This window comes from Anoplophora glabripennis, unplaced genomic scaffold (assembly GCF_000390285.2).
Source record: "Anoplophora glabripennis isolate ALB-LARVAE unplaced genomic scaffold, Agla_2.0 scaffold3, whole genome shotgun sequence".
In the NCBI taxonomy this organism is placed as follows: Eukaryota; Metazoa; Arthropoda; class Insecta; order Coleoptera; family Cerambycidae; genus Anoplophora; species Anoplophora glabripennis.
The window spans coordinates 2090416-2104015 of NW_019416486.1; the positions used below are offsets into that span (position 1 = coordinate 2090416).

The 13600-nt window shown below is 30.5% G+C and overlaps 1 protein-coding gene across 1 annotated transcript in view; it reads right to left on the reverse strand.

The window, feature by feature from the left end:
* Positions 1-2359: 2359 nt before the first annotated feature.
* LOC108917028 (gamma-aminobutyric acid receptor subunit beta-like) overlaps positions 2360-13600 on the reverse strand; it is a 44112-nt gene continuing 32871 nt past the window's right edge. Inside the window, exons 9-11 of the mRNA XM_023454698.1 lie at positions 9742-9963; positions 6846-7073; positions 2360-2538 (exon numbers count right to left, since the gene is read on the reverse strand). Coding sequence (XP_023310466.1) covers positions 2360-2538; positions 6846-7073; positions 9742-9963 — 629 coding nt within the window. The remainder of the gene's footprint in view (positions 2539-6845; positions 7074-9741; positions 9964-13600) is intronic.

The following is a 13600-nucleotide window of genomic DNA, read 5'->3' on the forward strand; positions in this document are numbered from 1 at the left end:
TTTTCGAAAATTAACGACCTTTTTAAAGTGTGCGATATTCAGTGATATGTTTTGTGTATTTTGTATTTGTCTGCAGTGTGATTTTTTGTTTATGTAAAACTATTTTCATAGAAAAAATCCTTGACTGATCCATTTAGCGTAAGAGTTTATTTCACTGATTTTTTAAATTTTTTCACAGGTGGAAAAATACTCAAAATATAAAGAAGAAAAAAGAAACCGTACTCAAATTTCTATGGAACATGAAAAATATATTGAAAATCCCTGTTGAAAATGCTTTGTATTAAACCCAATATGTTCATCAATATGATTATGTCAATTCATGGCCCATGTAATAAACATATAATTGTCTGCATATCTATAAAATTGTGCCAAAATTTAGTACATATTGCTTCGCTGAAGAACAAATATGTTCAAAAACTGCACAGCGAAACTATTGGTCGGTAATTTTCAGTAAATCTCCATTCTTAAGAACTGGTCATATTTCGGCAGCGTTCCATTGTTCAACAAATATTATTTCTGTGCTTCTATATTTTCTGTTATGTGTACATACTCTACTATTAAAAATCAAACACTTTTTGTTACAGATATTATTTAGTTTTCTTTTTGCATTATCGCTGGTGAAATCAAGCAAGGCGGAACCTTATGTCGTAGTTCCAAAAATAGCATCATATTGACATGGGTCTATAATCATATGCCTTTTAGATAGAATGAAAGTGAAACTGACAGTTAGACCATTCATCGATCTTTCGAACGACTTATTAGATTGCTATATTTAGCGCTAAATGCCAATGAGCTTAAAGTGGTTTCCCCACAAACTGATTACATTTCTCAAACATACCCCTAGTCTGCATGAGACTAACGTTACTTGTCACATGAAAGGAAGGATATTTTGTGATGAAACAGGATGTTTAAAGCGGCCACTAAGAAAAATTTTCCAGCTATGGAAATATAATTGAAAATAAAATATTCCACGAACAGAAATAATATATTTTTTTTAAATTTAATAAAAAACTCTAAATTCAAAGTATGCATTGGAAGAGAGCTTTGATTTACAGAACGGTATGATACAGTTTTATGTTTCCTTACTAACAAGCAACAAAATGTTTTTATGTTTTTACATTCATTAAACATTCAAGTTTCTTATAATTCCTGCTACAATATTATCGTAGTCCCTGTCTTTGTGGTTCACTAAAAAATTTTGAGCGATGTTGCAAAAACTCCACGCTGTTCTCTCATAGAAATGTTTATCGTGAAATATTTTTCGGAACTATATCTGGGAACAATCACCAATCGTAAACGTTGACATCTGTACAGTACACCAAAAAGCCATCGTCTTTTTTTATTGAAGAATTTTTGAGATTCCTTTTCTTAATCCCTGTAAAAAGTTGATTTCGTTCTTGGTACTACCAATTTTCAACTCTTTAGTTCACCAGCCAAAAATTCAGTGACATCTTTTTGATGGTGGTGAGTTTTAAGGTCCTTTGACCAATAGTAAGGCGAATGCGTGTATACCAACTGATTGGTGTTTGAGAAGTGGGGCATTTACTTCCCGGAAGTTTAGGAGATAATCCGAAGTAAAAACATTTCATTATTCATACGAACTGAAGATTTTGCTTTTACTGTAACTAAGAGTATATATGCTTTTACTACTTTAAGCAAGTACTTCCTTATTATTCACACGAGTAAATCTGTTAAATTAATTTGAATGAATATTTTCACCTATTCTAACATATTTGTTCTTTTAGCAAAATCGTTAAGTAAAATTGTTAAAACTGGTTTCAATTAACCGAGTACCTCAACAGTTAAAAAAACCACTACAGTTGAATGGAAAAGTGAATATAGTGTCTCCAAAACAACTTCACGTTTATATAACTTTGAGTATTTTTTTTAAATCTACGTAACCAATCAGCTTTTATTTCGAGGAACACATTTTTTGGTTCAAATATTACCTAATTTGATAAGTTTTTCCATCCTCTATAGGACCAATTCGTCTTTTTACAAGTATGTAGATTAGTTTTAAGAAATTGTCGTTTCTGTAGAGGTCTTCACCAACTGCTACAGTGTGGTTTCAAAAATTCTTCTGTGCTATTTCCTAGAATGTCATTTTGAATGTCTGCCCCCCCCCTCTCCCCTAGTTACAAAAACACAAAAATACACCGGCTCCATTTATTTCTAATATCTGACATTTTTTTATAACACTATATAAATATCCTTAATGAATAAACTATCTAGTCATAGAATTAATCTCATTTAGAATAAAAATATCCTCTTATTACACTTATTCCAGTTTCGATTTATAGATAAATATACCCATTTAAGCTCGTAGGAAACTATCATCACTATCATCCGAAGGTTAAACTCACTCGAAGAAATAAAACAGCCAATATCCCACGTTAAATAGTAAAAATGTGACGGGGAACACTATTCTTGAATACTTGTCAATGACGTTAACGTCTTTGATTTTCGGCATGGAAGCCTTTATGACTAGAGCTCCTTTTCTAATGGCGTGGAGGACCTTGGGCTTATGGATGGGGTTGGCTAGAATAGAACAAAATATAATTATTTTTGAAGTTTAGTAAAACGCAAGATACGAGGATACAATTAAGGATAAATGGTGTCCATTTAGTGGCCCGCTCTTCTATCAAAACCTCCTTCTTGGTCAGAGTCGTGGGAATGTTAATTAGGTTGAAATGGCGTAAGTGTGTTATACAAGTGCGCAAGTAATCGCGGTTTTAAGCCTTATATGGCCCGTGCTGGTACTTAAAGTACGATGTTTTTTCGGGTTGTTATGCTTTGTACCTGGTCGCCACCAGTAGCAGACTTGGACGCTATCACAGCCACTAGGCCCTAGTTTATTCCGGTTCTTGTTGTTGGTTTTAAGACCGCTACGGAGAGAATCGCCCCAAAGACAACGCTGGTCCTCTGAAATGTTCCGTAGTGGGCATGGCGTCTGTAACTGGTCACAATCAATGTTTCCAAACGCCTCGCTGTTCTTCACTGTCAGCATTTTCATTGGTGTTGCTGCAAAAGCTTCTCCTCAAATCGGCTAAGGCGAAGGAAGTGCAATATAATTATTCCTTAACTGGCGGGGATCAGGTACATAGGCAAACCCAAAAAAATATGAAACATTTAAAAAATGGGCACTTTTAAAATATTTTTTAACCGTTAATGTTTATTAGAATTTCAATATCTCCTGTATCACGAACTAATTATGCACAAAATACATATAGAAGCTGTTACAAATTCGCTTCTCAATACAGGGATCTCGGAAACGGTAAGAGGTACGAAGTAGCATAAATAGGGATAAAGTTGCGTAATCAGGGGGACCAACATTATGCCTCTAAAAAATCAAAGCTAACGTGATTAGTTTTCGAAATATTTGAAAAAAACCGAAATTTTCAAAATTTTGTTTCATTTCAGCCTTGTTTGAGGTGATATTGGAAGAAGAAGAACACTTTCTCAAGGCCACATCATCAATTTCATTTTTTTAAATAAATGAAAATTTTATTACCTACTTACATTTTTTGCAAGCCTTCATGACCCCCACTACTGTACTACCTCAGCCCGAATCAGATTCAGACGTTTTGACTCGAAAAATTCATCTTCAGTGTATTCGTTCTAAATTTATCTAAATTTTTTATTTAGATTTCTTTATTTATTGAATTATCGTACACTGTAAGTGTCGTTAGACCCTGTGAAATCCATCTAGTTATTTCAACTATTACCAACACGCACCCTGATTACGCAACTTTGACCCCATTTAAGCTACTTCGTACCTCTCACCGCCGTTTCCGAGATCCCTGTAGTGAGAAGCGAATTTGAATGTTCTGTTGCCAAAGTTGACAAAATGACAAAAAATTATTATAAACTGTCAAGTCAAAATAAGGAATGAGGATGCACGTTTTTGCAACACCCTGTATATACGTCACTAATTTTAAAATGTGTCATTTTCAGTCCCATTAATATCCCCGCAATGACTTTGATTAAAGATAAGGTTGTGAGAAAAGTAATCGCCAATAAATTCATACACTGCACATTTTATTTTTGACAAATTTAACATTCCATAAATAAATTTGTCAGTCAATTTATCAACAAATATAAGATCAATGAAAGTAAATGCACAACATACTTCTCTTGTACTGAAATTTATCAAAAGATAGTTTTTTAAACTGTACGATTGCGTATTACATTAACTTTGCCTTTCAAATTCATGGGAAATATAAATGTTGCTTCCTAGTAACACATACAACTAATTAAACGGGAATTTAATGTGACAATGAATTAGATAATCTAAGAAAAAGATGCCTCCAGACTAAATCTAATCGCAAATTTTGTCTGAAATAAATGTTATACTTTAATTTTAGGTGATTTGATTATTCATTGAACTTCCTAAGTAACAAGCTATAACAACTTGTGAAAATGTTCTAACTTAATTTTGAGCAAAAATTCGTACACATATTTGTCAACTAATGGCGGAGTTACTAAGGAGCAATATCACTAAGAGTTCTAAAATTTTTCTATCACGCGCGCTCGCTATGGGACCTATAGTGTAGGTGGTTAGGTGCACGGAAAGTGCAGGATAGTACAACAGCGCAACCCTGGAGCGTTGCGCGATGAAAATAACATCACGCTGTTGTACTATCTAGCACTTTCTGTGCACCTAACCCCCTATGCTATAGGTCCCATAACGACTCGCACTTGTGATAGAAAATAGTATGTGCAACTCGTTCGGAAAAGTTGCCATAGCGCCACTTGGGCGCTTTCACTGCGTCCGCGTGACGCTATTGGCAACTTTTCCCCACTCATTACACAATGTACTATCACGCCACTGAGTGTTTCGGAAATTGATATAATAGTGGAGTCAAGATAGCTTAAAATTACGCATTATTTCGAAATAATTATGGGAAGCACGGATTTTCCTAAAACCTTTTGAAATTACTTGGAGATAAGTATTAGAAAAAAGTTATAAACTTATTTTTGTACGCTAATTGTTTTTTAATTGTTTGTTTTTAACAATAATAAATAGTTTTTTTAAGTACATTTGAAATAATTCAATGAATTTTAAATCGAATTCTTTCAAATTGACAATATAGGGGTTTTCGATGTCACTGAACAAGAATATGGTGTCGGAAAATGAAAATTCATAATTTCTGATCCAATATGGCCGACTATTTTAAACAATTTATTTAACAATTATTGATTTTAAATTAAACTCGCTTATATTTGTAATATAGGGGTTTTTGACATCGCTAAACAAGAATATGATGTCAAAAAATGAAAATTCAAAATGGTTGATCCAATATGGCCAACTATTTTAAACAATTTATTTAGCAATTATCGATTTTAAAGCAGACTCGCTCATATTTGTAATATAGAGGTTCTAAAAATGAAAATTATAAATGGCTAAAAAGGTTTTATTGAAAATATGTTTTATTTTTTAAAAAACAAATTTATTACAAAATAATTAATTTTTAAATCTCATCAAGTTGCACCATCTAAAAGTAGAGATTTTAAGCTTTAAAAAGTGCTCTCATAAAGTTTCAATATCACATTTACAACTATAGTTTTTGATCTATAAAGTATGGCCTAAAAAGTCAAATTGTGATGTTTTAAAATTATTGAATATGTTGTGCTCAATATTTTTTAAATTAAATTTTTAAGATTTTTTCAATATAGCTCACTGTTTCAATCGTCATTTGAAGAGTAATCTGTGAAAGTTACAGATATTTATTTTAAAAGTTAAAAGAATGACAGCTATTTTATTATTATTGTACAAAATTATAGAATGACGCAACGTTGTATATGTACTATATATTTTTTTTTCTCAAGTTTAAAGACATAAAATTTTGATAGCCGGATGACTCTTCTTTCATTTAAATTTTTGTGAGGTCGATTTGAGAGCTATACTTGGGGGCCGCCCGTCTCATTTTTCGTACGTTAGAAATAAAATTCTACAGTCTTCAATTCTCATTTTAGAAAAAAACTTTATTAAAATTCTTCTTCTTTCGAATGGCGCAGTTAATTTTTTTTAATTAAATTTTTTTTCTATATTTTGCAAAAACTGTAATTTTGCAACTAATTTGTTAAATAAATAATTTACCGTACACTCTACAGTTCTCTCTTCCAGTAATTTTCGCGAAGTCAAAATTTATCTTGACTCCACTATAAGTGCATTTTCCATTTTATTCGAAAAATGAACCATTTTTGACCTTGTCGACCATCTTATCGAATAAATCGTAAAAATAACTCGTTCAAAAAAAAATAAAGAAACTATTTGTTAAAAAAGACAATTTTAAATACAGTGTAACCCTGTAACCAACGTAAAATAATATTTCAGTATTTTTTTTGGTTAGATGTTTCTCAGAAGATTAAAATTGCCAAAAATTTTTGTGGGCTTATGATAACTACATTACCTATATTGAAATTTCTATGAAAAATATGCTAGACTTGTTTTGTGAAAAGAATGATTTTAGACTTGTTTCTTATTTTAAATATTAAATAATTGACTCAACAATGGTTCGATTTTTAATAAAATATAAGACATCTTTTTTGTTAGAATTTCTAGCTTCCCCAATATTTCTACATCACTGGTTGACATATTTTGTATCAACTCGATGAACTTTCTCCCATAAGTAGCTGTGATTATTATAATTTTTTTAATTTTGAAAATTAGTCATTTTACGAAATATGTTTATATGAACTTTTTCTCTTTTTATCCGTCAATTGTTACTACAGAAACAACTCACCCTTTATGTGAGCACACCATACCTCCTAATAAATATATGTATGTATGTGTAATAATTCTTCAGTTAAATGAAAATTTTCGTGACTATTTTAGTATTTACCTTTATTTCCTCTGTATCTGACACCCTGAGTGGCCCTAACGTTATAAGTGTAGTTTGAGGTCCTTGATATGCGAAAACTTGGAGGGAATTTGGATGGGTCTAGATCAAGAGTGTTGATTCTTGAGTTGTGTCTGTTCCTTATAGAAGCTATTGGACTCATTCGGACGTCTTCCAGTTCGATTATGTCTTCGCTATTGAGGATTGGTTGTTCATTAGTTGATTTGGTCCCTGAAATAACAATAATACGATTGGTGAATATTTTATTAAATCTAAAATGAATAGCTTTTAACCAAAGTAGTTGTGTAAATAAATTTTATTTTCCTTTATTACCATTACAGTCAGAAATTGTTCCTAATCCAAAGTTAAGGCCATAAAACTGAGCAAAATTTATTAAAAGATTTTATGAACGTTTGAAATATTTAGTTTAGTATTAAATTACTACTTGAATAAATAAAGAAAAACACTCCTGCTACTTTTCTGAAAATATACAAGGTAATTCACAAACGGTGACCAAAAATTAAACCTCGTATTCTTTGGTGAATTTTAAGGGCAGTCTTTAGTATAAAGTTTTTATCCAGGATGCTTCGTTAAAGAGATGCAGAGTATTAAACTTAAAAAAATGTTTTAAATTTTTTAAATCTTAAAATCTAGTGAGTGAAATACTTTGAAATTGGGCACATGTATTTATATAAACACTGTCCAAAATCTGAGACTTTCTTCTGAGATTAGCTATGCTTGTACGGAGGATTGGCACCCTCTGCACAGGTATGGTAGGGTGGAAGAATGTTGGCTTGGGTCAATGTGAGACCGGTTGGCATTTGACCACCCCCCTAATTAATGAGGTTTTCCAGGTTTCCCTCATTCCTGCACTGAATGGTGGTTAGGGCCTACCAACATAAGTCGTTCCTGGGCGCAAATGCGGCCTGCGTAATAATAATATGCCGCCTCCTCTCCCGCACAAGTCTCCGACTTCTGGGCTAATTCTCGTAATTAGAATGAGGAGTAGAGATATTATTATTATTATTATTATTATTATTATTATTATTATTATTATTATTTTCTCCTAAAATTTAGATGCTCCAGTAGCGAAGATACAGGGTTTCGGTGGCATATTTTTCTAAAGAAAATAGTACGCCACTGCTTTACCGTAACACTCATGACATTTTCGGATTCCTCTTTCAATTTTCAACAAATTGCTACTATCTTATATTCTTCGAAAAAAACCTTGAAACACTAATCATTCGTTTATTTATTTGAATATAGCAATCTAAATTTTAGAAAAAGGCTTCAAATTTTAGATAATTTTTACGTACATACATGTGCCCAATTTCAAATTATTTCATTTACTATATTTTAAATTATTTAAAAAAATTATAAACATTTTTTTAAGTTTAATACCCTTTATCTTATTAACGAAGCGTTCTTTATACGAAAGACTGCCCTTAAAATCACCAAGGAATACGAGGTTTAATTTTTGGTTACTGTTTGTGAACCACGCTGCATATTTTGTTATTATTTCTCTAATAAAGGTACTATGCTATTAAATGAAATCGACAATGTTTTTCAATACTAAATATTTAGATATGCAAATATATGAAATTTCACAGACAGGATTCCTATCTTTCATATTGCTATATTATAAATATAGAAATGCCTACAATGACATTATTAAATAATGTAATTTTTCAAAGAAATGCCTTGTATTACTTAAGATCATCGTTGACAAAGAAAGAAGAACGCAATAAATTGCCGCTAAAGAAAGATCTTACAACCACATTGTAATGTGGTAAACATTACTTCTGCTTTTGCTTAGACTTAACGATTACATTTATTATTATTAATTACACAAAGTTACATAATTTTACTATACTGGATAAGAATATTAATATTTAAAGAAAACATTTATAATTTTTATTTTATAATAATTATCTACTAGCAATTTACTAGATATTGCTAGTAAAATACATTGCTAGTTCTGGCATAGCTCAAAGAGTAGTTGCTTCCTACAATGTCATCAGTTAAGAATCTTGCTTTTTTTTCTAAAATAAAAGTTATATTAATATAGTCTAGAATTTTGATATCGACTTCATTTGGCTAATATAAAAAAAATGAATTTATTTGAACTAACTTAAGTTCTTTACAATAAAATTAAAATTGTTGGTACTGGTTCCTAAAAAAATGTTCAATGAATTAAATGTTTAAAAACAACGTATCTTAGTTCTTCTGAAATAATACTGAAATGATATTTTCTAAAAAAAAAAATATGTTATTCGTTATTTATTTCAGTTAGGTTATTTAACTGATTCTTGTAAGTTTAGTTTTGCAGTTGATCTTCCAATTGGCGTGGGAGAACTTAGGTTTAAGTTGATTTCAGAAGATGAAATATATTCAAATGCTGAAGGATCAAACGGAATTAATTTTCTGATGATATTATGTATTAGTCTCGTGTAAATAGTCAATACTTGCACATGTTGTTTTGATAAGGGTGTTTTACCTTTACCAAAAATAAATGATATTACCGATTATACAAATCTCACACCAAGCAATTAGTATCATTCTCTCACTATCAAAATTATTGATGATCAGATTCTGTACCGGTCAGAATTTCGTCCAAAGAACAGTTGTAGAGTCTTGATTTTTTTATATTAAATTAAATTTACAACACAGTTAGGTGATTTATTCAATTTAATTGAAACATTTAGGTAATGCATTGTGATGGTTAAGTAGAGGAGCGGGTTATAATCTGATTGATTATAAATAAATCCTTTTATTATTATTTTTTATATTATCTAGTTTACTATTATTAAAATTAATAATTTTTATGTATATTACCTAGTTTCTAATGTCAATTGGAAAATACATAATAGTATCCTTCCTCTAAATATTTGATAATTACCTTCGTGTTTAGCGTCGACGGTTTCTTTGTTCTTCTTGCTTTTTTTCTTAGCGCGTGCCCCCCAATAGGTGTAATTTACCGCGGCATACTCCAAAAGCGCGGCAAATACAAAAACAAAGCACATCACCAGGTATATATCAATGGCTTTGACGTAGCTTATCCTGGGTAATGAACTTCTCACTCCAGTGCTGATGGTTGTCATAGTAAGGACAGTCGTAATTCCTGGAAAGCGAAATTATTTTTATCAATTACGGTAGTCATTCGAGTTTTTAAGAAGATCCTTTTGCACTCAAATTAAAGTTTAATTCTCGGATTTGTTAGATCCTCAGAAAAACAACATGAAAAGCACCTACATCCAAATTAGAACGAACACTGATTATTACGCAATCTTTTGTAACTCTGACATATAAGGAGATAGATTCAATAACCATAATTACATGTTTTGTTCTTTCTTGGTTTATTGCTGAAATAAGTAAAAGAAGTAAATACGAGTGTGTTAAATATATCTAGAGCGATGTTAAAATACATTCAAGATATAGAGCAACGGAAGTGTATGGAATAATTACAGTCGTCGACCATAAATAAGTACTTTTTAGTGCTATTAATTATTATTAAATATTATATGTTTAAAGAGAATATGCTTATTGTATTTAGCAATGATTGTAATTTAGACAACGCGTTAATAATGATACTACTACTACTTTTATTTTATTAACAAAGTTTTTCTTTTAGTTCCTGGCGCATTCACCATAATTTTAAATGCCAACAAATATAATGTAAATAGCAAAAATAGATTACACACTTATAGCTACAGCAAGAAGAAAGTGTTCATTAATATAGTCTAAGATGCAGAGTGTTCCTGACATGTATTTGTCAATAATTTCGGGGTCAAAACAAAACTATTTAGACTAACTTGCCTGTACACAAACTCAACAGCTACTGAGATATAGGCCCAAATTCATAGACCTCACTAAAGTTCCACTTACACTTATCTCATACTAAACTCACCCTAATTGTATTCAAAAACAATTCTACTTCAATGAGTCACTTAAATCGTACTCAAATCGCCTCACAAATAAGTGCCTAGGTTAGTGATATATTAGTGGTGTTTGACATGTAGTTATATGTTCCTAATTTATTAATTTTGTGGTTTCATAATATTCTAGCAGTATACAGGTATTTTACAAATAATTCATACAAACTTCATGTATTCAGTAAAGGATATTCTGTATGTGAACGATATATAAAATAGAATTATTTTTACAATTTGGTCCAACGTAAACGATATCCTGTCACTCATTTTACTCTGTATAAAGTACACAAGTAGGGAAATTAAATATTATTATTATTAATTGGGATATCGTGGTTTATATAAGGATTGTTTTTAACTGGATATTTAAGTAGACCTTAATTTGATCTTGATTATTAATTATTTAAATGTAATTTAGTAGGTATATACAGGCTGTTACAAATTCGCTTCTCACTACAGGGATCTCGGAAATGGTAAGAGGTACGAAGTAGCTTAAATGAGGGCAAAGTTGCGTAATCATGGGACCAACATTATGCCTCTAAAAAATCAAGACTAACATGATTAGTTTTCAAAATATTTGAAAAAAAAACGAAATTTTGGAAATCCGTTTTTGTTTCATTTCAGCCTTGTTTGATGTGATATTGAAAAAAGATGAACACTTTCTCATGGTCACTTTTTGCCCTCTATCGAATGGCATAATCAATTTTTATATGTAACGTTTCATGTTTTCCATCTCTTTGTTGATGAGGGCATCAACTTCGTTTTTTTAAATACGACCCTAGAAATTTTATTACATTTTAGACCCTGTGAAATCCATCTAGTTATTTAAAGTATTACCACCAAGCGTTACAATAAAACATTTATTATTATCAACTATTACCATCACTTGGTCATACATAACTCAATAAGTTGTTGCGTCAAAATTAAAACATTACAATTTTAATTTCATTTTGACAAATTAATTCTTAAAAATGCATATGAACAACCATAACGCCAACTGAATATTATTCTTTAAAAATTTTCAATAAATGTTCAAAAACATTTTCTTTTTGGTAAAATTTGAAAATGAAGATTAGCGTAATATTATCGGAATTTATTATATCTGTAACCACAACTGTGAAAGAGCATGTCAGATGTATTTGTATGAATATCCTGAAAAAAATAGATCGGAATTTGTTTGAATTTTGAGCACTCGAGAAAACTATGGACACGGGAATAAATCTCTAATATTTTTTTATTTTAATGGATGGATTTTACAGGGTCTAACGCCACTTACAGTGTACGATAATTCAATGAACAAAGAAGTCTAAATAAAAAATACACTGAAGATGAATTTTTTGAGACAAAACGTCTGAACATTTTCGAGATCTCTGTAGTGAAAAGCGAATTTATAACAGCCTGTATGTTTTCAAAATAAGTTATTCAAATTCAAAATAAAAAAATGATGCTGTGACATTAGGTTTCCACTGATGACATTTGATGATGATTTTTGGTAATATTTGAGTAGCCAACTGTTCCCTTATCTAGTAGTTTGTGGTTTGATGCATACTTAAGGGAAGTCTCTGAATTTGGCTCATAGTCTCAACATGGTACCGCGAAACAATATACATGTTTTCATATAATTTAAAAACGGTTTGAGCTAGAGATGTCTCATTTGCTATATATTTTTTTGTTTATTTGTGTGTGATCTATTGCTCGATTATTAAAAAAATAACATGCAGGGTGTTATTTTTTGGAGACTCCCACCATATTGGCAACTCCATAGCTTTTCCATCCATACTCCTATGGATTACTTAATTTACGTATTATAATACAAATTTCCTTCTAAAACAGCAGTCTTCGGCATTAAATGTAATGTTTTGTTCTATTGTCTGGGGAAGAGATTCTACCCATAGAAATAAGAAAAAAGTTTATATGAACATACTTAAACTGTTCCCTAAGGATACTATGGATACATTTGGAATCTTATAGACTTTTTCCATATTTTAGGTGTAAAATCGCTCCTCCATATATTAAAAAGGAGAATACTTTGTTGTTTTATTCCATAACGGATATTTACAGAAAAAAAAACAATTTTTGTATTATAAAATGCAAATTAGATAGCCATAGGCGTTCGTATAAAAAAGTTATAGGGTGAAGACTCCAAAAAAATAACACTTTGTATGTCATTTTTTTACATATGCGAGTAATGTATTAGAACCATGTCTCTAGTGCAAACCTTTTTATTTTTGTATAAAGAAACGTTATTTTGCGGTTCCTCATTGAAGAACAAGTAGACTAACATTGACTTTTGGGCAGAATCACCTTATTTTGGTCTCAAAAATTAAAGCGGCTAGCTAACATATGTAATTCAGGGACACACAAGGTATATCTATGTTAGCACATAAGTAAATGTTACTTAAAAACAGAAGATAAATCAAAGTTGAAATTTATCAGGAAATGGAAAATAAAATTGTCGGTTTATTAATAAAAAAAACACTTTTTTGTTGAAATTTACGTAACGTCAATTAGCCATTGCAATTTGTAATCATTTTTATGGTTTAAAAATAGTTTGTTTTAATTAGACAGATATTATTTACATTTTTTGAAAGACTTTCAAATTCACATTTAAATTCCAGTAAAATATCTAGAATATCTTAAAATAAATAACTAAACAGTTTACAAATCAATTTAACTTACAATTTACGTAAAAAATAACTGATTCTTAAAAATATTTTGCACTTATACTACTAAAAGTTAAGTTAAAAATATTCACTGAAATGACTCTTACATTAAAAGAACCAATCCAAGCTTTTTTTATATGATACTACAATTCGAAAAATCTGTTTT